The sequence below is a fragment of the Falco rusticolus genome, chromosome 2 (genome assembly GCF_015220075.1).
Source record: "Falco rusticolus isolate bFalRus1 chromosome 2, bFalRus1.pri, whole genome shotgun sequence".
In the NCBI taxonomy this organism is placed as follows: Eukaryota; Metazoa; Chordata; class Aves; order Falconiformes; family Falconidae; genus Falco; species Falco rusticolus.
The window spans coordinates 112,724,018-112,751,934 of record NC_051188.1 but is presented as its reverse complement, the minus strand read 5'-3'; the positions used below and the strand labels follow the sequence as shown (position 1 = coordinate 112,751,934).

Sequence of the window (27,917 nt, the reverse complement as noted above, 5' to 3'; positions counted from 1 at the left end):
CAAGCAAAAGCAAACAAGAGCAAACGAATGTAGGAATCCCCAGGCTGGTGAGCTGGGTGATGCTGACGAGCCCATATATCCAGTCCTTTTCCATGTTGGGAATGTATTGAAAGCCTGCGGGTCCGGGGCTGCAGCAGGGCAGCTCGCTGGCAAAAATGCGCACCCAGAGCTAGGCCACAAGCGTGGTTTGAGTGGGACTGGAGCCATTACAACCAGACCCTGGTTTTCCATGTGCTTTTCAAATAGAGCAGTGCACTTAATTGATTGGGGGTGTGTGTATATATTTTTTATATTATTATTTTTCTTCAGCATTGTGGATTGAATGTGGGGAGGGAAGCAAACCTTCCCAGCCTGTCTGGTGGAGAATGCATCCAACCTGCCAGCTCCTGTGGGACCAGCGGGTTTCTCCTCCCTCTCAGATGAATTCCCAGGGTGAGTCCCCGCCGCTGCAGGTGACACTGGCGGCCTCACTGCTGGAGCCTGGCCGCGCTCCCCGCCGACCGACCCCCGCCCCCCGGCAGCGAGCGGGGGGGACTCGCACCAAAAGCGAATAAATACATAAACGCGTCGGGGGGGGGGAGGCTGCCCGGGAGCGCAGCGCAGCGCCGGGCGGGCTGGGGCAGGGTGCTGCGCGGCCGCGGAGCCGCGGGGGGGAGGTGGGGGGGGCGGGCGGGGCGCGGTCCCGGTCCCCGCCCCCCCCCCGGCCCGCTGCTGCCGCCGCCGCCGGGGCGCCCCGCGCTGCCGCCGCCGCGCTATAAGTGCGGGCGCGGGGCGCGGCGGCCGCTGAAGATGCGCTGGCAGCCGGTGCTGCGCGGCGCCCCGCCGCGGCCGCCCTGCGCGGAGGAGGAGGAGGAGAAGGAAGAAGAAGAAGAAGGAGAAGAAGAAGCAGCAGCAGCAGGGGGAGGCGGCGGTGGCGGCGCGGGGCGGCCGCGGCCATGAGCTGCTCGGACGTGGCCATGCAGCAGCCCGCCCCGGCGGCGTGCGGGGCGCCCCGCTATCTGGCCGGCGCTGCGGCCGCGCCCGCGGCGGGATGCCCGCAGGTGAGCCGCGGGGAGGGAAGGGGTGCGCGGGGGACCGCGCAAGGCGGGGCGGTGGGGCGGGCTGGGAGGTGAGGGCGCTTTTGGGGGACACCCCCCCCCCCCCCTCCCTTAGCGGGCTGCACGGCGCATCGCTGGCCAGCGCACCGCCCCGGCCAGCCAGCGATGCGCCGTGCAGCCCCCGGCCTGATTTGGGAAATGCGGGGAGCTGCTGAGGGTGCCCCAGGCCAGCGGAGCCTGGTAAGACCTTATTTTTTTAAAAAAGAAATATATTTCCCCCCCAAACGCATGTACTTGTGGGGTGGATCTTGGCTTGCTGGGCTGGAGAGGGGACGGGGGAGAAAGTTCTTTCTTGCTTTCTTCCCCCCTTCCCTCTGCGCCGTCGCTCCGTACTTGACCGAGCTCCCCCGCTTTGTCGCCCGCCGGTGCGGTGCGCTCCGCGGGCGCGCACAGGGGCGCAACCTCCGCCCGCCGGCGGGGGGGGACCCCCGCTGCTCCCCACGGACGGGTGGCGCACCGCACCGCGCACCCCGGCTCTCCTGCAAGATCGGCTCCGGCGAGTATCCAGCTGAATTTGGTGATCAGATGTTTGTTGGTTGTGGTTGTGTTTTTTTTTTTAAAAAAAAAAAAAAAAGTGAATCAGGAAATTCTTATCAGGCTGACAGCATTTTTAGACTATGCAGTGCGTGGGTGAAGTGGGACTAATATTGACTTGGCCCTAATGTAGTCATCTGAGAATACATTTTTTGGTTGTTGCTGCATTCCATAAGGTTTTATCATTATTATCCATGAAGATTGTTTTCTCCGTACATGGGAAGTGACCCCTAATATCAGCTTGCCTGGGAGACACGAATATGGGCTAAAACATTAAAATTCCTGTCGCGTGTTACTGTGACTTTTCTTTATTGTTGAGAGAGGGAGCCCGCTGCAGAAACGATACCCCAGCGAACTTGTCCAGGTTGCTCACGTTGTTCAGCGTAAATGCGAGCTCTGGAAAACTTGTGGGTTTCGTCTGTCGCAGCATGCCTTCGTTATTACTCCTTCTCTAATCTAGGTCACAGCTTGCAGAACCTTCCATCTATTCAGTAATTTTAGCTACAAACTTTTGTGTTTGAATATCTGGAGCTCCAGTTGTTAGCCTGCGTGACTTGGAGGGAAAGTCAATAAATAATCCCAAATATCTTGACTCTTTGACTAAGAGACCTAGAAGTAGAAAACTGTACTTGAAACTTCAGTGAACTTTTTGGCATTTAACTTGGTAGGTGATCAGCTGTATTTGTCTTCCAGATCTGGAGTGTAGAACACATCCTATGTGAAAAATCTATTAAACGCGTTAGCAGCTGTGTCACGCTCAAGTGCAATTGCTTTTTATTTTTAAACAGAATCATGAAGTTTCTCCATCAGCTGAAAGCAGCACCGTATATGAAATGTCCCAGAGGCACCCTAACGAGCGCCAAAGTTTCTTGAAATTTTATTTTAAATAAACTGAGTTCTTGTGGGCTGTGCTGCTTGAGAAAAGTGGAGGTAGATAGCAAGGCAGGGAACATAGGTAGCTCTGTTGAGCCAATACAGCTTGTGAGTTGTGGCCAGCACCGTATATCCCCTGTCCACCAAAAAACATTCTAAACCTTGCTGTATCCAACATGTTACTGACAATTTCTTTCAGTTCATCCTGCTTGCACCAGTTCTCCTGAAATATAATGGAGCTGGCAGGTCTTTGCAAACTAGTGAAATGTCAGACTGAAAAACGGAGCTGTTGTTGCCGAACTAAGAACGTTGCACCCTCTAGTTCCAACAGCTGCGAACTTCAGAGCAGTGCATGTATTTTCTCTGAATCCAATGTTTTTTAAATAACAATAAAAAGTAAACAGAATTAACTCCTCATGCATCTGTAGTGGTAGTGGAAAGATTTATTTTTTTTGCGTAAAGCATGACATTGGGCAAGTGTCTGTTTCTTTAGAATTATCCTGTCAAGGGACATTTAATCGTCTGGTGCAGAAGGTAAGAAAAGAAGGGGTGAAAGAAACTGTTGCCAGGTTTTTGTTTCTTCTTACACATGCGTTCAACATGTAAAATGCTCCTGCGCTCTTTGTGAGGATCATGACCGTTTTAAAGTATGTTCTTCTTTGCCAGAATTAAAAACTGTGGTTTAAAAATAACAGCGAGGGAAGATGAATTAGTGGGATATCTTAAAACTAAAGCTCTGTATTGGATCTGATGAAGTGGAGCTCACCCTTAAAATATCCAAGGACTCCATGGAAGCTTTTTTCAGTATCAGTGTGCTACGCTGTTGTCTTTTCGGTACCCAGTTTGTTTTCTGAGAGAGAAAGCTCCTCTGTGCTGTGCTCCTGTTGGCTTTCCTTCTCTCCTCAGTACGAGGAGATGAAGGTCTGTGACTCTTGCTAAAGCTTGTGCATCTTTGTAGGTATTTTTAATAAATCTGCAACAACTGTGTTGTTGTTATGCCGGTTTTTGGTATCAGTTTTGTCCCTTTTAAAGAGCAGAGCAAGCTCCTTAGCTGTGGAGCTGCCGTTGCAGATGTATAGGCTCAAATTCTGGGCCATGGTGTCTATCTGGAGAGCTAACCTCATCGTGTTTCTATAGGTTACGTACTGCATACGTGGGTCAGGAGAAGCATCTCCAGCACACAGCTGATATTATGCCACTGCAGTGAAAGGGTTGAATGGTCTTCTCCGTATTTATTTTATTTTTTTAAATAACAGGTCTCGGATTGCTTTTAAATGGTGGACTAGCATGCACCTGGGTTTTGCAGGAGTGACACTTATTAATATTAATTAATATATTTTTTTATAGGGGCTGGTCCATCATGCCTTTTTAAGTTACCCCGCTCTAAAGTTACTCCTACATTTCTGTATCTGTAGTTTTCAGCGCAGGACTGATTTTTGCCTTGCACAGAAATGCAGGATTTCTGGAAGCTTAGCTTTCACCAATCCTTAGCCAAGAAAGGACTTGCTGGCAAATTAATTTCGGTGGGATTTTTTTTAAAAGCACTTAATGGACTGAAGCCTGAATTCCTATTGAATGTTAATGGGAGTGGAGGCTTAGCACCTTAGATCTTTGAGATTGCTGCAGTCTAGGGTGTTTGCTGGAGGGCAGTGAGCGGAGTATGTATATACACATGCTCGTACAATGCCAGAAGGCGCTGATGAAAATGGGGTGTGGCCCTAATTCTACAGATAAATCGGGGTTTCCATATTCCTTTGCCAAAAGACATAGCGAGCGTGTGCCGGTGTTGCAACACAAATGTGTTGCTGTGCGTGGTGAGGAGCCGTGCCGGCGTGAGGGCAGAGCACTGCAGAATGGTGAAACTCAGCCGCTTTGCATCGTACGCTTTCCTGAGGGGCTTTGCAGGAGTTTGGCTTTCCCGTGGGCTGGGTGAGAGGAATGGGTGTAACGGAGCTGCTCATTTGAAGAGACTCTGGAAACACCTAATTGCTGAAGAATCCCACTGTATTCCTGGCGTGCACGGAACACTGTGATGGCTTGCCGTGCCCTGGCAGCCTAGGTATAGCAAGCGGCAGAGCTGAGGTTAAGGTAGGATTCACCCTGGCTCACTAACAGCTGAGCTTAAGACCTTTGAGATGGGAAGTTACAGTAAATGGTAGTTTTGGAATTTCTTCATGGTATGTAGAGGTAGAGAGCTAAGCCAACACCATCCTTGCTAAATCAAGTCTTGCATGAAGAGTTGTGATGTGCTCAAGGCAGACTTTCTGCTGGCAGTGCTGTAGACAGACTTTTTCCAGATAAGGGCTTGTCTTCATTAGAAAATTAGGTCACTAACTCAACTCTTCCTTCCAGACTAACAACATTGCAGACAAGGGCAAGTCATGTTTAACGTTGTGTCAGCTGGCTGTAGCTAAACCCTAATTCACGTGCTGTAACTTAGTTTTTCAGTACAATTCTGTGTATCACATGCTCACAACTTTGAGGACGAGTTTATTATCCTGCTTTTACTGTGTGGCAGTCCACGTAGCTAACGCAGCAGAAGAGAGCTTCGCATTCACTTTCTGTAGTTCAGATGCTTTCCCAAGACTTCTTCTGAAGCCTGACGTTTGCCTTACTGCCGACTTTGCTGGAAGCTGAATCAGACCTACGTAACTCGCCTTTAAAGGCTACTCTCAGAATTACAGGATGCAAAACCTAGATTAAGTCTTGCCTTGTGTGGGGGGCTTTTGTTGGTTTGTTTTGTTTAATCCCATGAGATGCTGCTGATTTAAAAAAATTGGCTTGCTTTACTTTGTCGTTCTGACTGGGACAAAACTCTTTATTTGATCATCATCTGCATAAAAATAGAGCTTTGGACTTGAATGGTACACCTCTGTTTAGATGTACAGCAAAAGAAGTAGAAATTCATTCTTTTTCCACTGCTTCCCTCCATCGGCAGCGCATAGCAGGAGCCCCAGGCTCTGCTGCTGCAAATCCAGTGGCTTACCTGAAAGCGAGCGTGTGGCTTTGCTCTTGCCTTGCTCATTTGCGAGGGGAGCAGTGAGCATTTCATGCTTTCAGGCCATGCCGTCAATACTGCTTTCAGGCCCAGCGTTCGGTGCCCTGATTGCTTGAAATTGTCTCCTTCCTTGAATACGTTCTGTGTTATCAGTGGGAGCCTGCTTGGCAGACAGCTCCACAAATGGAGGACTGTCCGTGATTTGCCTCGAGTTTGTTGCTGAAATTCCTTCGCAGAAGCTTATGTCAAATGACAGCCTTTTTCTCAGGATAGGGTCATATAGCGTTTCCTCAGCGTAGTTATTCTTTCTTTTTTGTTCCTGTTCTTTCCCTCATAATGGAAAATCTGTAACAGGTGGCCACAGGCACACCACACTTTCATGCTTGGGAGCGTAAAGGACCATGTGCTGTGTAATGGCATGTGTGGAGATGGGGAGCTGTAGGAATAGGCAACCAGCTTATATGAAAAATCAGAGCTGGCCTGAATTTTCTATTCAAACTTGGTGAAACTGAAACTTTTTCTGTTCTCAGCTCTGCTTGGTTGTTTTTCTGTTTTGCTGCCTACTAGCTGGTTTCAGCTGGAAGTGAATTTTTTTCAATTTGTGAAGAGGAATGTTCTGACATTTTTACCAGACACCCTGGGTGAGATCCGGGACCCTTGAAGTCAGTTGGACTTTTGCCATTGGCTTTAATGTGGCCAGAATTTCACTGCATGGGAACCGTTTTGCTTGGTTCTGGATAGGCTATGTAAGAAAATAACAGGAATCTTTGAGAGGGGGGGTTGTGTGAGATTTTGGACCACATGCTTTCTTGGTCTAGAAGTGGTCAGATTTTCTCCAGAGGACAGGATGATGCTTAGCCAGCGTAAACCTTCTCTTTAATATTCCCGCATTAGTGGTGATTTGCTATTGACCTTTAGTTTCCTTTTGTTAGACAGCTTGTGGTTAAGAGTTTAAATTCTCTTTGCAAGACCCTGTTTGTGAATATATGAAATAACAAAAGTAGCGTTGGTTTAAGCCGAATTCAACCCATGGTGTGCAGCACTATTTACTCAGAGGTTGTACCGTTCATCCTTCAGCCGTGAACTGAAGTCTGTTCTCTTAAGCTGGCATCAGGTGCTATAGACGCTGAATTTCCCTATTTCCCAGTACACTAAGCTGACTATTAATTCTGTATTCTGGGTCTTGGCCAAAATGAGCTTTTGGGTGTTTGTTTTGTTTTCTGGAGGCTGCTTAATGTCAGTCTCTAGTTTGTAAGGAAGGGAGAGGTGGATTTCATGAATATATTAAAGTATTGGTGATCTGAACATAGGCACGAAATCACACTGTGTTTGGTCAGGAAATACTCTTCATAAGATCTTACAGGTGCTTTGGCTACTTCAATATATGCCAGAACTATTCTTATGAAAAACAAAGTGAAACTGGGCTAGCCCAGGTTATTTATCAGAGACCTAACCAGGGTTTTTCTGGGAGGTGGGGGGTGGGAGTAGGTTGTTCAAGCCACCCCCCCCACACCCCCACCCCTTACGGTGGGACAAATTCATTTAGACCTTGATCTTTCATTTAGCACTTGATGATCTCGTGTACTTTTCCACTCACGCAAGTGCAGTCAGAAATGCTATGAAAAGTAAGGTCAGAACAAGTAACACGGAATTTGGGTGCAGACAGGGTGTTTAAGGCAGTGGAGGGGGAGAAAAACGTCAAAGGATGTATACAGTGGAAGGGATGTATATACATTGCATACAGGGAAAACTTACTGAGTCACTCTGTCTTGCTGTAGTCTCTTATTTAAAGAGTTCTGTAATTACAGGCTGATAATTTCACCCTGAAATACAAGTTTATTAGAACTGTGTCTGATCACAGGCTTGAAGCTGGTTTTGTTGGTTTTTTTAAAAGAGATAATTTAGAACTGTCATCCTTTGCAAAAAACTGTCCTCAAAACACATCTTTTCACTATAAATAACTTCAGTCCATACGCGAGGCCTTGTATGTATCCATCGGTACTGTCATGGTTTTTTACATTAAAAAAAAATAATCAGATTTGGGGTTCTCAAAAGCAGCAGTTGCTCAGAGTATCTTGTAATGACTACCCATGGACTGGAGGAGAGGGAAGAGAGTTGAAATGGAAAATGAATTAGATTCTTAGGCTGTGGAAGGGGGGACATTCCTGCACTGAGAAGCGACTCTGGAGATAAGTTTTAATTTCCTGAGCTCCCAATCTTTGTATAGGAACATTGAAAGACTTCCTTCCTGATAACAAAGTCAAGCCAGGGGCTGTATTAAACGGTGTGTTTCTGTATATAATTGCATGCTTGTATATCTGTTTGCATATTTGCAGTAGAAATGCAAGTAGTGTACCTGTGATCGAAGTCAACTTTTAAAGTGTTGCATGTGTTCAAGCGCGTACACTGCGCCTGAGATGTGGTAGATCAATGTATATTTAGACTTCTGTAAAGGATCTCTTTCATACTTTGTCTCTACTTAAAAGAACAAAATCCAACCAAAAGCAAAAATGAAAAAAACCCTCACCCTCCTCAGGCACTGGTCTTGCATTTTTAAGAGGGACTGGGTTATGGTGTACCTTTAAGAATGAGCGAGGCACTAAGGTAGATGTGTCACAGATTTCTAATGCATGTCTTCTGTATATGCAGTGTTGTTACAACCATTTCTGTCTTGAGGTCTCATCGTTCTGTGAAGTTCACTGTGAGTGCTATCTTAGTAAGCATTTCGGAAGAGCTGTAAGGAGACTTTTTGTTTGCTGCTTTGGTCATAGAAGGCAAAAAGCATTTACCAAAAAAGTATAGGTCAGCCAGAATTCTGTGTTTGTGAAAATGTGTTTCAGAGCCTCAGACTATGTTTCATTTTGGCAATTTTAGTTTCTATTAAACTGTGTTAATTTGCTGTTTCCGTCTTTGGTTCTTTGCTTTTTTCTTTAAAATGAATCTCACAGTTTTTCTTTATATTTTATAGGATCTTGGGATAAACCCGTAAGTAAATAAGTAAGACTGTGCTAAGCAAAGCCATGCTTTGTGAAGCACAGGTTCACCTGAATTCCAGACTATTGTCTGGATATCCCAGATTGTAAAATAAAATTACTTACATCCCTCATTGCAGTTCATGCAACAGCATCGGAATTAAAGGTGTTACTGAGCTGTTTTATGTTTATCAACCTACTGCAATATTGCTTAGTTGCTATGAGCATTTAGTATTATAGGTTTTAATTCCACTTGCCAATAGTTATTTTTTACGGGTTGTATTTATTAAATAATCATAATTAAGTTTTAGCCCCAGAGTATCATTTTTGTGTTACAATGAGAGAATTTGTATCGGCTTATACAATTTTAGAAAGCACTAGATGGAAATACATTGATGATATACAAGATCTGAAAAAGACTTCAAATTATTTCTAAATTGGACAAGTGTATTTAGTGGATAAATGGAACGTTATAGACTGTGTAGTTGTTTAACTTTTTCTATAGAACAACTTTGGAGAAAGGGAAAAAAGCCATAAACCTAAAGAGAATCTGATGGCGCTAAAGTGTTGCTAAGCCAACCGTAAAAGATAAGTCAAACTTCAGTAATAAGTTGTGTAAGATAAGTAATTCTATAGAAAAGCTATGAAATACTTCGACATATGTGCTGTAGTTGTTTCAGGGTTCCTGAAGCTGCTTATGCATAAAGTCAGCTGTGGAAGTGGCTAGTGAGCTAAAAACAAGGATTCCTGCAGCTTGACTGTTGCGGGGAGATTTTTTTTTTCTGTGAAAACAGTTGTAAAGTGGAACATCTGAAAAATATGTTCCATGCAAAATGGATCTTCACACACATTTATTTTGACATTCAGGTTTGATTTGAGAGAGAGAGAGATGATTTTGAAATAGCCATTCACAGATGGCTTGTGCGGGTTTTATTTTTTTATATGCTTCTCTGTTTTTGGTTTGGGGTGGATTTTTTTGCATATGTTTGCAGACTTGTCAATTCCCCTCTTCCCCCAGATCACATGTTTACTTTTTTATGACTTGAATTTTTGTCCTTTTTTTCCAGAAGCTCTTGTTTAGAAAATCTAAAGAAAAAGGAAAAGGGGAAAAAAATAAAAGAAAACCACCCCAAAACAACAACAAAACACCCCAAACCAACCAAACAAAAAAAACCCCTCAACACCCCCCACTCCACCCCTAACTGCAGTCGCCACCCTAAGGTGTAGCTTCCTATGATACAAGTTTTCTTGGCAGGGAATGAGAATGTATGGATTTTGCGAATGTTGATAATACAGTGGAAAATTTTTCAGGAAGCACCAGATTCTCCCATCTTTACGCCTTCAGCAGCAAGTGGATATGTGGGGTGGGGAGGGCTGTGTGCTCTCGGTGGGGGGAGTGCAGCTGGCAAAGCCTGGTGCACGTACAGCTACACGGGTGAAATGCAGGCGTTGCATATCTGGCCACCTTTCCACAGGGCTGGACTTGACCCCTGTAGGCTTTACTAGCGGGAGTATCCTTTCCAGTTGGGAGTCAGGAGTGAATTGTTAGAGCTTGTCTGTTTTCTTTTGAAGGTATTGAATGGAAGCTGTTGCCGGTAAATTGTGATTGTGAAACGTGGCAGAGAAGCAGGTCCATCTGTATGTGAGGAATAAAAACTCTGTGGGGGGCTGGTAATCTCTTCTTTGTGAAATGGCGGTGCAGAATATCCCTGGGTTCTAGCTATCGTTACGAAATGAATATTTAATGTATTCAGTTATTTTTCTTTAAGGAAACCAGATGTTGAGCTTGCACCGAATGCCATCAGTGATACATCTCTTGTTTGTTTTGTTTTTAATCCCAGAAGAAGTTAGCTGTATACAACAAGATGCAGGAGTCTCTGGAAGTGACCCTTCCCAGCAAGCAAGAGGAGGATGAGAAAGACCAGCCTGCTGAGATGGAGTACCTTAACTCTCGCTGCGTCCTTTTCACTTACTTCCAGGGAGACATTGGTTCGGTAGTGGATGAACACTTCTCAAGAGCTTTGAGCCAAGCCAGTAGCTTCAATCCAGAAACTGCCCTTACCAAGAGCAAGGCAGGGCTAAGTCCTCTGTGGAGAGGTAAGAGGAGCAGTAACTCGCCTTCTGTGGTGTGGCTTACTCTGTCCGTGTCACGGTAACGCACATTGCATTGCAGCTGAAATTTTCCTCCTCTGTGGAGGTGGAAAAATCCCCCTCAAATTTGAAAGAACCGAGGAGCTTCTTGGGGTTGAGCGAGCTGAAGTGTTAAAGGGGGAGAAAGGTCCCAAAGGCATGGAAGAAGCAGGCGTCTCCCTCTCTTGCCATAGCCCGCGGCCCTGCCAAGGTCTGGAAGGAACGGGGCAGAGCTCACATGGCTTCGCAAACGCCTGCTGCAAGGTTGGAGGCTTATTTTTAAGCTCCAAGTGTGAAACTTGGCCTGTGAGGCAAGAGCAAAGCTGTTTGGGATGCTGGCCTTGGACGTGAGGAGACCCATGCAGCCTTCTCGAGTGACTCTGCCAGGTGATTAAGATTCATCTAAGGCTGCTTTCCAGGTGGGGAGGAGCCAGCACAGGCTGGAAGAGGCTGGGGTGCAAGCCCTGGTCCACGTGGCTGCAGCCGCATGGCGTGGCGCGTTGCAGCCCGCCCATGGGCAGAGCTCACGGGGGAGAAGCGGCTGGTTACTGGCTTCCCACGTGTGAAATGGGGATGGTGTTACTCTGCTTCCGAGCAGAGAGTAGAAACGTGGTAGGTACTGCGAGGCATTTGCGTACTGCCGTAACGCTTGTGTCTTCTTACGCATCTAACCAACGTAACGAAGAGCAGATCTTGGCAGACGTGCTAGGCAGACCTTACAGATAAAATTTCAGAATCGGTGACGAGAAAGCCTGCTGGTAGGATGCTGTTTCCATTTTGTTGAATGTGGCAGTCCGGGTCATTCTTCAGATCCACAGCTGCATTGTTTCTTTGTGTGGACTGGCAAAGGGACAGAAACTAAGTGTCATGAGCAGTGACATTGCATCGGGTTGAGTGAGAGGGATACCGCGGGGATCCTTGTAGGGTCGGATCCTTGGGGGGTGGGGTGGGGGGTGGGGGTGGTGTCATAGTCAGCGATGCTGCGGTGAGAGTGTGTTGATGAAAGCCACAGATAAGAGACAGGCAGGATTTTTGGAAACTACTGTGAAGCGAAAAATAGCACAGAAGGACTTGCTTTCCAGAAGGATGATGACAAATCCGAGGAAGTTTAAGCAAAGGTCAGCACAAGTGGCTAGGGAGCTAGAGGAATTTATGGCTTGAGCCGGGACCATTAATGTTAATAGGAAATTTTCCGTTGACTCGACTGAGAGCAGGATTGAACCTATGCTTACTAAAAAGGAGACTGGGGCATTTATAAACGGTCCAGACAGGCTATAAATGTTTCAGAGATGGGATCAAGGCGGTCCCCAGAGACCTCATGCCTACAGCGAGCGCTCCTCACCGAGCCCAGAGACGTACCGTGGGTGGGGTGGGGTGTCTCCTCTTTGGCCTCCGACATTCCCTGCCGCTTGTCCCCTGGCTCCCCACGGGATTGCACAGCCCTCCCCAGGGGCTCTGCTGGGGACACGGTGGCCTGGCGTAAGGGTTGTTCAGCCATGCTGCCTCCTGACCCGCCGTGGCCCGTACCCTCGGCAGGGAACGGAGGTCTGCATGTCCCGAACATCTTCTGGGAATAAAGTAAGGGGATATGCCCTCTGCCGTCACTGCACCTGCTGAAGCAGTGTGAAAACCCTTGGGGAGGCTGCTGGGCAGGGCCGCTTGGTTCTGCACTGTGGATGCTGAGAAAGCTGAAGGTGTTTGCTTCTCCAGAGAGGAGAAGCTGACGAGAGTTTTATCAGGCCCAAACGAGTTTCTGAAACGTGCCTGCTTGGAAAAAGTGGGGAAGGGACGATGCTAACACCTTGGTCTTCTGGTTCATGTACAGTTGTCAAAGATGCTCGGTTACAGCAAATGGATATGAATTTATATCCCATTACCTAAAGAAGTTAAAATAGCATGAGCTTGAAGATCTTTTGTAAATAACCTTCATGGGCAGTTGGAATTTATGTCAATAAATTACTCAAAGATAAATTAAAAAAAATAAAAAAAAGTTGTTGCGTTTGCAGTAGCTGTTTTGCAAGATACAGATTTAAACGGAAAGTGTGTGGGCAGGACTGGCTACTCAGCTCACTGTTATTTCTCCTTTACCTGAAAGGAGGGGTTAGTAATGGTTTTGGCTTTTTTTGTTGTTGTTGTAGGGGTTTTTAGTGTGCTGATGGAAGAGCAAACTGTAATTTCATCATTAAGGTGATATTGTGGGTTTTTTTTGTTTTGAAGGGGGATTTTGTTTACAGAAAATAATAGAAATACAGAAAATAGAACCTGTTGTCCTGAGAAGAGCAAGTTTTTGTCTTTTCTGTGTTGAAATAAAATTAACTTTGAAACTGACTTTTTATAAAATACAGCTCCCTGCAACGTGTTGCAGTAACACGGACTTTGAATATTGAATTGTAGGTGTAGCTACTCGAAATCTTTACCTGAAATCTCTTGCAAGGGCTAATGAAACTAATGATATCTTGAAACTGATGTTACCTTAACAGTATTTTTATCAGCATGTGTTTCCTAGCTGAAAGTGTTGGGGCTTTTTCTTTCCTAGATTTTGCAGTTTTTCTTTCTTTTTTTTTTTTTTTTTTTCCTTTTCTTTTTCCTCCTGCCTTAACTGAGAAGTAATGTTGCACTACAGAAAATTCCATACATTGTCTTCTTTACAGCATGCGGGCTTTGGCATGGTTTCAGTGCGTGTTGGCCAGCCACCATGAACATTCGCATTAGTCACCACTTCGTGGTATTTGAGATGCTGCCATTTCCCTGCCTCCCTGCACTTAGAATAGGAAATCGTGGTAACTGTAGTGTCTTTCTTGGCAGACAATTTTTGTTAAATTCCTCCTTCCCCCCTCCTGAAAGCTGGTGGAAGCTACTCAGGTTTTTTTATTGTTTTTTTTTTTTTTACTTAAGCACAGTGCTGAAATGGCTGTTTCTCCGTTGCCGTCTCCCACGGAGGCCAGGTGTCTGACATGATGCCGTCTGTAAAGATAATTGGTTGTGCTTGCTGTTTGAAAGGTGGGAAGGAAAGGAGACCCTTCAAACACCGTGGAAATATGTGGTGGTCGAGGGCTGTGGTTCAACATGGGGATGGTTCTTGTTGGGATTGCTGCATACTTGGTAGCATCCTCTGTGAGCATTCAGGGTGGATGAACTTTTCTTGCATGTTCACATAACTTGGATAGACCCTGTCCCTCCAGTGACATGACTTGACCTTGACCGGTGAGGCTGGCCTCTGCAGTTACTCCGTAGTGTCTCATTGGCAGTTTCTGGCGGTGGTAATGGCTTTGGGGAATGTGCACAGGTTTGAAAAACAGAGGTGACCAAACAACATGCTCTCTGTGGCCTAGACCTTCTGCATGATAGGCAAAGCCAAGCTGTTCTGCAGTCTGGGACGAATTCATATTGGCACATCCAGTGGTTTGAAGTGCTCTCTCCTTGTATAAAAGTTGTCCTGCAGATGCTTTGTGGTTTTCTGTGCTTTTTCGAAGTGACATGGTTTGGATTTAGGGCTTTGCCATGCAGATAACAGCCGGATAGGTTCCAAAGACTCCCGATTACAGAGGTTCATTTTCCAGAATACTGGCAGTGCACTGTCAAGCTGTGCTCCTCTGTTAAGCAACGAAGAAAACAACAGGCTGCACACGAAGCAGGTTGGTTTTGCTTTTTTTTGCCAGCCCCGCTGCCAACACTGTAAGACATGTGCGCTCTCCATCTTGGCCTAATCCTTTTGAACAAGGAACAATACTAATTTTGGAGGGGTGCTCAGGCTTCTGTAATATGCTTGAAGCTCTGTCCAGTCTTCTAGCATGAATTGCAATAGGAATATGTTGCTAAAAAAGCGCAGCCTTTTGATGAAGATAGCCGTATTGGAGTACAGTTTGCTAGACAAGCTTGCAGCCTCTGAAGCAGTTCTCTATGTTTCTCCGTAGTGTGTTTGTGAAGTTTATTTCCAATATCAGAATTTAATCAGGCTCAATAAACTGCCTAAACCAAAGCTAATTGAGGCAAGGAAAAATTTCCGTGATTTTAATGGATTTTAAAACAGATACATGAGTGTGCTTGTGATGCAGTCAGAAAATTCTTTTACAGTTCTTGTTTCCAAAATATTTTTGTGTAAACAAAGTTCAGAGGCAGGACCGTTTGAAGAATCAGTTCATTCTCAATGGTGTCTTCACCCAAGTCTTATTCCAGCTGCTTATTCAACAAAGTAAAACAAAAGGTCATTTAGAAAAAAATAAAAATGGTAAATGTTATATGAGGAAGAGAGGATTCCTTGCCTCATCAAATATTAAACTTCCCTGGCTTTATTTCTCTGTAGGCTATTATTATGACTGTTCTTTAATCAGAGGTGAAGTCCTGTATTTTTGTGTTTCCATCTTTGACAAAAAAAAAACAACCCTTTTTGAGCTGAGACATACTGCATGAAGCAGTACTTTCAAACATGAGCTGGCAAGAGGATTGGGAGAATGGAGGTGCTAGTACTTCCCTACACATCAAGAACACTTAACTGCTCCTTCAAAAGAGGAATTTTTAGAATGTGATTTTGTAATGTAGAGGTAGAATCCATTATAATGTAAGTTGAGCCCTAGCTGTAAGGAGCAGCGAGTCTTTTACTTGGACAAAAACCTCTTTCAGTTATGTAGAAATTTCTGCTTGTCTGATCCTCCTGGGTACAGGGCAACATGATATATTTTATAAGTGATTAACATAAGATGCATTAGATACGACCTTTATCCCATCAAAGCATGCAGTTGGTTTGAGAAGATCTGGTATTCTTCCTTTAGCAAAATGTCTCCTGTTCTGCATTGTGATCTGCTTCTCTGTCCTCAGAAGCATTGACAGCCACAACAGCTGCCTTCCCAAATGGTGCGGTCTGCTCTGGTCAGGAGTTAGCTTCTCCTCATGATTCCTGTACCAAGGTCCTGAGAGACCTGTGACGACTCAGCCTGAAGAAGTCTTCTTGGGGAGGATCTTACCAATATGTGTAAATACCTGATGGGAGGGAATGAAGATGTGGGAGCCAGGCTCTCCTCAGCAATGCTTGCTGACAGGAGAGGCAACAGGCATGAATTAGAAGAGAGGAAATTCTGCCCGAACACAAGAAAACGCTTTTCTTTCTTTTAATCTAAATTGTTGAGGGTTGCTAAACGCTGGAACAGGTTGCCCAGAGAGGTTGTGGGGATTGGATCTCAGCCAAAATCTACTGGTCCTGGACAACCTGCTCCAGCTGATCCCGCTTGAGCACAAGGGTTGGACTAGATGATCTCAAGAGGTTCCCTCCTACCTCAGCTGCTCTGTCAGTCTGTAATTGCTGAGGAAGCTTGAGTTCAGTGTTACAAATTTCAGAGAGTAGAAAACCATTATGGTTTTTTTGTCATTACATTTGTTGTTCAGCTTCAGTCATACTTCGTTTCTCTCCTCTCTACAGAAAGCTCAACAATTTCAAGCCAAAGGAGCAGTTTCCCAGCTTCATTTTGGACCAGCTCTTACCAGCCTCCCCCTCCACCATGCTTAAGTGGAGTACACCCCGATTTCCCCGTTACTGCACCAGGCACCTTCCCAACACCAGATCCCAGCAGCTGGCCAGGACACGGCCTTCATCAGACTGCCCCACCTCCTCCCCCTGCTGCATCTGAATCCTGGCATTATCCTTTAGCATCTCAGGTGAGCCCTTCGTATGCACACATGCATGACGTGTACATGCATCGCCATCACCCTCATCCACACATGCACCATCACCATCCCAGCTCACACCGTGACCCCCGGTATGGGTCCCTGCTGATGCCTTCAGTCCGCGCAGCCAGGATTCCTGCTCCCCAGTGTGACGTGACAAAGACGGATCCCGCTGCTGTCACCAGCGCTACCTCAGCATGGGCTGGAGCCTTTCATGGAACGGTGGACATTGTACCAAGTTTTGGGTTTGACACAGGTAAGGTGGTTCGATTTTGTCTGTGACTTGTTTTAGCAGGAAGGATTTGAGCAAAGAAGTGGACTCCCCACAGCTGAAGCAGGGCTTGTTCTCAGAGCCTTCTACAAATACATTTCCAGGTGGGAATCTCTCCTAAAATTGCTGTCAGGGCAGATGAGCTGTGAAACATCCAGCTCTCGCTGCCTTTTGCTGAGAGACCTTTGTCTGCCTTGGTTCCATTCAAGCCAAATGAGTTGTGACATGATAGATTTTTTTTGGTTTAAATCTTGTGGGAAATGGCTAATTAAACTTCCATGTGGAAGCTTCCAGCTTGTCCAGCTAGTTCATGTGTGCATTCACCAAAATACAGCTCCAATGAGGACTGAACTAATAACTTGTCAGTGCACGAGGATCGCATCCTACTCATCTAAATTGGAACAGATCGGCATTTCCTTCCTGTGCAGTATCCAGGTGTCACAGAGAGAGCAGAGATGCCGGTTGAGCTGTGCTCACCATCAAACCAAACTTCTTTCTGTAGGGTATAGGCAAAGGGCTGTGAATTAGATCCATTTTGCTGCAGGGTCTGTAGGCGTAGGACAGCTTCCACGAACTACATCTGCATCTGCGAGCTTTGCCTGGCAGGCTCCCATCTCAGTGTTAGGAGCAGTCAAGCAGCCCTCGCTGCTCGTAGTTGCTTGCAATCAGGTGATGATGGGTGACAAACAGTTTCCAGCGCATCCGTCCTGGAGCTCATATGCACTATTGAGTCTGCTTGGTATTTATCTCGCCAGCAGCGATCCTTGCAGATTAGTACTTCTGAAACACGTTATGTTATTTATTAAGGAAATACTAGGTTTGCATCTCTGTTCCCTTTTCTTTAAAGTATCTGTCTCTCTTCTTGATAGCTCTAGCTAACTGATTCAATGTGCGAGAAGCACTTCCTTGCTTTGATTAGTGTGCAGGGGAACAAAGAATTGGTAAAGAAAAAAACATGCTATTTCTTAAATATGAAATACTATGAACCTAATGCAAATCTCTCTCTCCCCTTGATAGCAGCTGGGAACCAATAATCTCTTCTAAATACCGTGCCACTTGCTGCCTCAAGAAATTAAGAGAAAGCATGATAGGAGTCTTAGCACTGGACAGTTTTGTATCTATTAATAACATTTCCAGCCATGCCAGTGATACAAGAGGAATTGCATTTTATGCTTTTGGGTATAAAATGACAATCTGACAAGACTGGGATCTCAAGTTTTGCCCTTCTGACAGATTCCATAATGAGCTGCCTTCTCTGAAGGGTGAGCGAAGTGTCGCTGCCCCTGGTAGAGGTGACGAGCCCCCTGGTGTGGCAGTAGCCCCAGCAGTCCAGCTCCGGAGCTCTGCTATTTGACTTACCTTTGGGGACGGAGCCGAGAGCTGTGTAAGGGGTGCTAGTCAGGAGAAACTTCTACCCGGCTTAGGTATAACTTCAGCCTAGACCATGAGCTGTTTCAGTACTGAGCAAGTTGGGTTTGCTTATTGCAATTTTGTTGGTAGTAGTACATCTAATAAACCAGGTGCTTTTTTCCTGTAACACCGCAGTACCTCAGAAAGGACTATGGGTCCTAGCGCTGCCGTAGAGGACTAATACAGCCTTTGCTTGGTGCTGCCTGCTCCTTGTGACGATCCCTGTGGAAGGGGACAGTTGGATGCTAATTTTGTCAGGATCCTGCTTTGGCAGCGCTCAAAAATGGCTGGCAGGTATTGCAGTTTGTATACTCGGCAGGGGAGGCAGTGGAAAAGGCTTGAACTGTTAATTTCTGGCCCGTGCCTGATGTGTGGGTTTTAGTCCTTGAGTTCCAGTGGTGGAATGGAAAGAGGGCGCAGAAGCAGAGGACCTCGGCAGACCGATGTCTCACTTGTTTGCGGCTATTCAAAACGGCCATGCACTGAAACGCAACAGCAAAAACTTATCAGGCAGCCCCAGTTTGGCACATAAAGCTTTGGAAGCAAGGGAGCAAGCAACGGAACACAGCAGGTAGTGGTGGCCTGTGACATTACAATTATTTGCTTTCTTACCCTGCACGCTCATCTCTCCCGTGCTTTCCAAGCAGAGGCTTGCTGGGAAGGGCAGGCAGGCTCTGAGCTCCCTTTGCAGGATTGCCCACAGCTTGTACATTTGAGACAAATGCTTTGGTGACAGGCATTCCAAGCGTGATCAGGGTGAAAAGAGGGAGCTTAATTGCCCCAGTGTTTTGCATGCACATCAAATGGTATCATCCCAGGGAAGGTGTGTTGTGCTGGTGGGGAGAGGAGGGAGCTGCTGAAGCACCGCACTGAGTTGCATCCAGCCCTCACCAGCACAGATGAAGCTTTTCTTGCTGCACATCCACTCCAGGGGAGGATTATACTGGATAAGTCTTCACATCACACGGAATTTCATTACATTAATGTGAGGCAGCAATCTCAACAGAGAGGCTAAAAACTGAAGGGCCTGGAGAAGTGTACTGGCTTTCTGCAGCACAGAAGTCATTTCTGCAGAGTAGGATAAAGCCATAGTGGCAAGAAGAGACTTTGATTCTGGAAGTCTTTGCTCATATGTCCCTGGAGAATAAGACGTCAACCTGTGGAGCTGTCAATATATCAGATTCCATGAGCTTCAGATGATTTGTGTAAAAAAAAAAAAAAAAAAACCAACAAAAAACCCAAAAAAACCAAGCTCATTTGGTGTATATACCTAGATGCTGCTTTTCAGAGCCCTTCCGATATGAAAATGATTCCCCCCCTGCTTACTATGGGTCACATTTCTTGTGCTGCTGTCGCATGCGATTATAGAAACATTTGCAAAATTCCTCACGCTGTCTTATATGGAATGATAGTGTTGGGATCAGGGTAGGCTGGCTGTAATTTTACCCTCTTCCAGCTACATTGTTGCATCTCTGCCATACTAAGCCAAATATTCGATCTCATGAATGGATGGTGCTGAATCACTTCAAAGATGAAGAGGGGGTTCCCCTGGCATGCATGGTATAATTTGGGAATTTATGTTTGAGAACAGATTGTGTGGGACATCATCATATCGCCATTCATAGAGCTAAGTATTGATCTGTCTTGCACATCTGTTTGAACTTACATGGTCCTGCTTTAGGGGATGAAGAGGGATTTAGCTACCTGATTCCCATTAAATGTGGCTCAATCCTCATGTAGTGTGTTGCAAATTAACCCTTTTAGAAGCTTCTTTATTGGTACAGGTGGGATTAAGGAAAATGCTGGTCTGCATCAAAATCTATTAAAACCTGTGATGTTTGTGGCTGCTGTTATGCAAGTGTCTTTCCAAAGCTGAAGTGCCCAAGCTCTGATGCTCAGTCTAAAAGTATGTTTTATATCAGGTATTGATACAAACACATCGATAGAAGTGCAGCATGTTTGTGCTTTAGGCCACGATTCCCTGCCCCGCTGATGTCAAGCAAAGCAAGGTCAGCCTCCAACAGCGCTGGCTGCAGTTCACAGCCCTTGTACAGGGAGAATGGCTGCAGCTGTAATCCCACGGCGCTGGGGCTGAACCCTCGTGTTTACATTAAGGGTATGCAGGCTGAGTTGAGCACTTAAGACCACGGGCAAGGGGAGGCGAATTGCTCTCTTGCAGCAGAGCTGATGGTTCCAGCCATCAGTGTTACCCTCAGGAGCAGGGCAGGAGGCTGCCCTGCATACCGGGCACTTCAGGTGGTCAGTCAGATCCAGCTGTGCTGGCAGCTGCCAGGCCTTTGGGCAGCCCCGTGGGGAGGAGAGCAGAGCAATTTACTGTGCTGCTGCAGAGCCCCGGAGGATATCCTGTCCTGCTGTTGGACAGATGTGCTGGAGGAGGCTTCCTGTAGCCCCAGCACGCTGAAAGCAGAGCAGGATTTTGGCATATCTGGAGGCTGTAAGTCTGCCTTAAAATTGAGGTGTACACCCTTTATCATGCAAAGTTATGCACGTTGATGTGCATAACTTTAATTTTTGGTGAATTAATTGACATCCGCTAGTCCTGGCCAAGTATGGAAAGTCCGCTTTTGGAATTGCCTGTATGTCAGTGTGTCACGTTCAATACGGAATTGGGCTGGTCAGTCTGCTGCCTGCTGTAGAGTTACCGCTGTTCACACGCACCACAAGCTTGTCACAGCTCTTAACATTTGTTTAGATGTTCCCACAGACCATGGGTTCTGCTTGCATGGCACTTAGCTGTAACGTTGGTATCCCAGCGGCAGGGAGCTGTGCTGGGGTGGCAATACTGACTCATGCAGGGTGTCCGTGCGAAAAGGAAAATGTTCTCGCAGCAGGCTGCAAGTGGAAGCTCTCCGTTAGTGGCAGGGTTGCACTTGGATGATGTATGAGGACTGCAGACAGCCTTGCCATGAAGGAGATGGGAATATAATGAGGAAAAGGCATGAGCAGTGTTCCACATTCAGTTCTGTAACTAAGGCAACTTTGGTTTTTTGGATTGTTTTCTCTGGCTGTTCGTAAGAGTTATTGGCTATACCTTAAACCTTTGTACAGTTACTTCTTTTTGTTGCAAAGACACCTAACTAGGAAGGTGCGTGTTCAGCTGGTTATTCCCCTTCTACCAGTTGCTGCTATCAGGGGGACACCCTCGTAAAGAGGGGCGGTGTGCGTGTGGTTTTTTAAAGCTGCTAGGAGCCATGTAACCTGTTTTCTTCTCAGGGGCTTCCATTGCCTCTGGTGGCCTTTAGTGCTCCACTGGTGAACTTAAATGACTTCCTTACACTCTGAAAGGTTTCTGCTGCCTGACTCTCTCTTGTTGTCATCGTTGTTGTCATCTTTATTTAAAAAAAGTTGTAAACAGCAGGGGAAGAATAACACAAAATTGTCATCACTAACTTTGAGGGAGCTTTGAAGGAAACTAACAGCAGTTTATGCTGACTCTGCCTGGGAACGATGCTGCCAGGAAAACAAGTAATTCTTAAGCAGGAAGAAGACGTCTTCAGTGACCAGAGAGCCCCTGAACATGTTTTTGTAGGCATGTTTTAGTTGAGGGATATCCCAGTTTTTCCAGTCTAAAGAAGTAGGTGCAAGTGCATGTGGAATGGAGCAGAAAGCCACTGAACAGGTTCTGGCATGCTCTGCCTGTGTGCTTTCCTTGTCTGTGTCACTGCTGGACCCACAACCATTTGGATGCTGCTTAGGAATCCTCACATGGATAGAGCCATGCGCTGTCATCTTTTGTATGACTGTTAAATGCTTTGAAGCTCAACTCTGAAATTATGTTGATCATCATTAACTATTTAGCTGTTTATACTCTTATAACACAGAGGTAGTGGTCAGATGTGAACTGTCATGGCTATTAGGCTTTCTAAAAACATACGGGTCTTCCTTTGCGTTTCACTATATGATCAGATACGGAAACGAGAAATCCATGCTTAGCACATGGGTCCGTCACTTTTCACAGGTTAAAGATCAAATCAACGCGGAGCTCCAATGGTTACAACATCACTGAAGTCTAGAGTTGCACCTACTTACGTTAGTGGTGAGATTGCCCCTAAATTCCTGGCAGATCAGGTAGTTGATGCATTGGTCTTGGTACTCTATGTAGCAGGGCACTACACAGTATGACACAGAGTGGAGCGTTGCTGTCTATATAGCAATGTGATTTATAGTGGGAAGTGCACCTTCATCTCACGAAATGTGATTTACTTGGCTCAAAACATCAAGGGGCAGGTTTTAAACTGATGAGTCCAAAGTGCTTTACTGCCTCTGAAAATATGTGCCTGCACCTCTCTCCTTTTTACTTTTCCTATAAATGAGCAAGAATGTATCTTCTTTGGGAAGTTTCATCCGCGCCTCCCCCTCAATTGTCTGGATTTTAGGTATACGCCCTGCTGGGTGTAAATCTAGCGAAGATTGAATCCCTCTGGGGCAGAGAAATCCCAGATTACAACACAGGTTCCAAGTCAATAATGCTAAAGCCACAACATAGCACCACATTTATTAGATAGTCCTCACTTTTTATAAAGGAAAATGTTAGAGGAACTCATAACAAATGCAAGCTGAAAATCATTAATTTTTCCCATGTGGAAGCACTAGCCGTTCTTGGCTAAAAATCTGACACTCTGTAGGTGAAATTATTTGGGTTTTTTACATGCTGCAGGAATATTTTCCCTCTCTCTTCTGTAAAGTGAAATGCCACAGAAACTGCGAGATCCTGAAGTGTCACAGGCCTTTTCTAAAAGAGGTAGGGTCTTTGGCTGACCCCTTGTCAGGAAAAATTATTCTCTTGCATACTGGATCATCTCTGCAGACCTGCAGGATTTTACCACATTATGCCATGCTCCAAATGAGGTCGAACCAAGGAAGTGCACCCAGGATTTTATCAGTGTTCCTGAACTGCTTGAGCCAGTGTAAAACTTAAGTATGGTTTAAGCTTATCCCACATATACGCAACAATAGGGAACAATAGCAATGTCACTAACAAGTCCACTAGGCTGGTAAGTTGTGAGGGGTTTTTGTTTGGTTTTTTGTATGTTTGGTTGGTTGGTTGGTTTTTTTTAGATCAAAATGTGTTTATTCTTACTTCAGTTGCTTGGGGAGGGGGAGGAAAAAGCTGTATCAAATTTTAATTTTGTTTTGTTTTCTGAAATGTAGGTCTACAGCATCAGGACAAGAGCAAGGAAACTTCTTGGTTCTGAAGTTCAGATAAATTAAGACCAGCTAGAGCTGGAGTCAGAGCAGCTGGGCGGGCGATAGAACAGTCGTTGACTCCTCCTGCATGGGGCAAAGGACACACATGAAGATGAAGAGCCAACCACTCTGGTTCTGCTATTGAGCCTTTTGTTTGTAAGGCCGTTTATAGGTCCCACAGTGTTGGAAAAAAAACCAAAAACCTAACTTTTCTTTCTCTCCTCATCTGAGCCTGCTGCAGCTGGGCAACCTAACTCCTTTCTGCTCCTTTAACAGTGTTTTGTTTTGTTCAGCTTGATATTTTTATGAACAGTCTCAATTGTCAGGAAAAAGACTCTCCCTTGACTACAGTGCGCCTCCTTTCAGGAATACAGTATTTTGTAGCTCTTTGTGCATCTATTTTTGTAGAAATACAGAAAGTTTGGGTAAGGATTGATGGGCTATTTTAGGATGACATATTTTTTTAAAAAAAATGTAAAATTGTTAAGTTCTGTTTAAAGAACTTGCTCTCAGAGAAGCACTGGCAAAAAAAAATGTATAAAATGCTATTTTTAGATGTCTGTGATGTGTTTTGTGCATTTTGGGTTTTTTGTTTGTTACCTCAAATGTCTATCTTTCCTTTCTTTTTAAAGAGCTAAACCTTCCTTGTTTCCACATTACTAGATTTTGATGTTTTTGTCCTTTTGTTCTAGCTTAAGCAGTATAATTCGCACCTAAAGTGTCAGCCAAATATTTTTCCTGGTGTTAGATTGTAGTAAGAGTGTTTTTATTTTCTTGCTTCTAAAGGTGGCTTCAGGCTATGCTGCTTGTCAGAATCTTGCAAACACCTTTAGCATGGAGCAAAGCTTGGGGTTACAGGAACTGCATTTCCAACCCATCCATCCTTTCAAAATGGACCAAATACTCTCATGGATTTAAATAAAACATGATTTTGGGCCTCATCTGGCGTACATTGAAGCTGTTGAACACAGTTCCCCTATGGGTTATCTTTCAGGCCCTCATAGTGGTCATAAATATCAGTATAATCTTATTTTAACTCACGGGGCAGGATTTTCACCTAAGCCATTTCAAGGGTGGTAAATTAGAACACTGATATTCAGGAAAGAAATGTCAGTTTTATAAAAAGATGTGTGACTTGTGGAAACAAAATGTTTTCAACTGGCCTGATCTGTCTGCTGAGCATCTCATGGAAAGCGCTGAAATTTTCAACTCCTCTTGACTTCAAACTCTGTTTATCTGACCTAAGATTTGCTATGGGCCTTACGAGACCGCAGCTGCAGCTTTTGAGTTTTGTAAGAAGTTGCACGTGCTCCGCGTGCACAGATTCAGGCTTGGCTGCCGTCTGGGTAAGCATCTGAACTTGGAAACGACGTGGCCACATCTAGCCACAGCGCTCTGCAAGGTGCTTGGGGAGCCCCATTTCTGGCCTGGCCCTTGGATCTGATTTGCATGATAAGGACGTTAGCTGAAGCCAAGGTGAGCCCGGTCCTGTGCTGATAAAAGGGCTGCAAGGTTGCCCTTGACAGCCCCAGCCCTGCGACGGGCTGGAGCTGGGTCAGCCTCTGTGTCCAGCCCTTAGCGATGCCAGCCGGTGTCACCATGTGTCTGCTCAGGTGGGACTGAGCGCAGGATCAGGGCCGGGGGTGCCAGATCCTTGCTATTGCTTAGAAATGTTGCCTTTCTGCTCCGTGCACCCAGGGTCCCTCTGTAGTATTTCCTAAGGCCCTTATAACCTGTTATATTTCAGTCACCGCTGTTTTCAGACACCCCCGTCTGAAAGACGAACCAGGTAAATGCAAACCAAGACATAAACACATGGCTGAGATAAGAAACAGTTTAATTTTCAGGCAACGAGCGTTGTAAATGTAGGTTTGTCAGGTGGAGACCACATGGGTCCGCGTGTGAAAGGGGAGGAGGAGTGCTGGGATGTGCATGCTGCTCCGAGATCCAGGCCTCCCTCCCTGCGCTGCTGCTTCTTTCCAGGCTTTTTGAACTTGATCCTATGAGGTGTTGAGCGTTCTCCCTTGACACGTGAGAAGGCTTGACACGCTGGCACTGGAGGCATTAGGATTATGTCACCATTTGGCAAGACCCTTGAGTGTGTACCTTGCTGATCTGAAGTTTGAGACAGCGTGTAAGTGCCGAGTGGACTATGCTTAAATATTACTTTGAAATAGTAGGGTTGTAGTTTCTGTGTTGGGATGCTGAATTAAATGTAGGGGTTTTTTTTCCCCTCATCTTTATAGTCCATCGGCATTTCTTTCTCTTAATAAATTTTACTCTCATGACAGTTCTACATGTTATTGCCGCTTTGGTGGAGCGAGCTCCTCAATTTGTCAACGAATTCGTATTGCAGTGGGAAAAGTGTACGGGAGGGAATGTAGTAACGGCTACCATGGTTCGCTTTCTTATCAGGACAGTATAGCTCAGGAGATATCTCAAAAGAAAGAGGTCTGACTTGGACATTCTGACAGCGTTAGAAATACTGGGAGGAAAAAAAATACAAGGTTATTTTATATATATATATATATATATTTTAACTTTTTTCTGGCCTTGGCAAAGCTGGAAGGCTAAGCGGCAGTGTATTCTCTTTGAACTTCAGAGCTGGGGAGTTTGGGGGTGGGGTGGGGGAGCAAAAGAAAATGCAGCATTTATTTTTGGGGTGTAGTGTGTTTGATGCCCTGAAATAGTATAAAGTCTAGCAAAAACAGTCAGCTCATTGCCTTCCTCTTTGCAAGTTCAGATGATGAGAGACCTCCTGCCGTTCCCTATAGATGTCAAAGCAGAATGGGACAGGGAAAAACAGGCCCACAGTTTGCACTGGAATCCCTTTCTGGATTGTTTTATGGAGTTGATGGGTGGTGGGGAGGATTATGTGGTGAAACTAGTGCCTCTTCCACCTCTAGGACTACTATCACGTGCCCATTTTCTTTCCACTGCTGAAGCTGTGAGTGTGCCGAAGGAACTTCTGTCGCTCTGCAGGCTCTGGGAGACAAGTGGCAATAAAAACCTGCTATCATCTGTATCTGTATCCATCCACGCACTGGTCAATTGACTTTGGAAGTCAAATAAATTCATTTTTTTTCCTCAGGCACTAACCGTCCCCCGCACTAACAATTAAATTGAAAGTAAAAGTGCCAGTGCATAGTGTTACCCCTACTTCTGTGTTCTGCAATTTCAAGGATGGGAAAGACAAATTCCTTCCTTGTGGCAAACTTTAAAGTTAAATTCAGCAGATTTACTTCTCTCTCTCTCTCTCTTTCTCTCATACACGCACACTTACACACGCACAAACGTGCTTATGAGAAGCAGATGCTGTGATGGTTTTATTCTTGAAAGAGGAGGGGAGCGCTTGCTCGCAGCGTTGCAGTTACGGAGAATGGATGGCAGTGAGAAAGAAACGGAGATGTTAAGACTGCTCATGTTTCTGCAAATAGGAAAAAAAAAAGGCCATTAAAATCAGGTCGCAGACAAGTTATGCATCTTAACACATTACTAAAGGAGTTGTTTCATTCTTTTTATGTGTGATGAGGTCTGATGCTGTCCCAAGAACGTGGATGATTCATCTTGCGAGGACTTATGAAACATGATGTACTCTGTCACTGTTTCTGGGAGAACATAGGGGAAATCATTGTTTTATTTCAAGAAAATCTACATACTAAACTCCTTAAAGTTGTCCAGGCTTTTATTTTATTCCTATTAACGTTGAGAAATCTGCTGTTATTTTTTGTTTGTTCCTTTTAAGACTGGGAAGGTTCAAGCTGCTCACCAGTTTTTGAAAAGCATATACCAGTTTGTTTCAACTGGACGTTTCCATCCCCAAAAGATGATGGAACAGTGCAGCTACTGACCGCCCAGCAGGTTTGAGTTCTGGAGAGCTGAAGGAGCTATACTTGGCTGCAGTAAAATTGCACTTTGTTCCGATTCCTCCCCTCAGCAGACACACAAAATCAGTTATCAGTTTATCTGATACCTTTTTCCTAGTGTGAAGATATTCAGTGAGTGGCAGTTTTCTCTCTGTTGTCTACTTCTGCCTCAGGACTCACTTTCGAGAATGAATCTCTGGTCACAGCTTTCAGAGAAAGCAGAGGTTGCGGGGGGAGGCGGGGGGGGGGGAAATGTGTCACGTTTCCCTCCCCCTGCACTAGGATTGCCTTGCCTGTACCCAGTCTTTCTACTTCCAGGCAGTCTTTCTCCTCCCAGAATTCCTTATGTGTGCGTATATATCTATATAGATATACATATATATACACACACTCACGTGTAGCTATACCTGTTTCCCTCCATGCCACCCTCAAGCTTCAAATGCACATCTTTTGGAAATGAAAGACATCACTAAATCTCATCTGAGACTGAGAAAATGTAGGCATTTTATTGTGTTCTCTGTTAACTCAGGAGTGAATGGAATTTTCCTATACTTGTAAAAAACCAAACCCAAATAACAGTAACAAAAACTCAGAAAAAAAACCCCCTTTTCTGACATGCCTGATTTGTTGTATCTGTAAAGGTGACCGTGGAGTCAGCAGAATTATATAGAGGTGCAATATATTGCCTTTTAGCAGACAAGCATATCTTTTTGAATATGGTTCTTTTAAATAACTTCAGGTACAAGCTTTTTCTCTGTATCAATGGACCAGCAACATATATTTCTTATAAACAATTTAGAAATATATATATTTTTAAAATCGACTTCTTGGCTTTAGCATATCAACCTTTGAGCTTTTAAAGGGTATTTGGATGATAAATATTGATTGTGTGCGGATCTT

At 45.2% G+C, this 27,917-nt stretch overlaps 1 protein-coding gene across 2 annotated transcripts; it reads left to right on the top strand.

Annotated features, from left to right (window-relative positions):
- The first annotated feature begins 719 nt into the window (after window positions 1-719).
- VGLL3 (vestigial like family member 3) lies at window positions 720-27,917 on the top strand. 2 transcript variants are annotated; one of them, XM_037378416.1, is made up of 4 exons: window positions 720-1,040; window positions 10,319-10,571; window positions 16,018-16,518; window positions 23,116-27,917. In XM_037378416.1, the coding sequence occupies exons 1-4, from the start codon at window positions 936-938 to the stop codon at window positions 23,157-23,159; spliced, it is 903 nt and encodes a 300-aa protein (XP_037234313.1). In that variant the 5' UTR covers window positions 720-935; the 3' UTR covers window positions 23,160-27,917. The 2 variants fall into 2 exon arrangements, with proteins under 2 accessions (XP_037234313.1, XP_037234312.1); XM_037378415.1 differs by having other exon boundaries at window positions 10,316-10,571.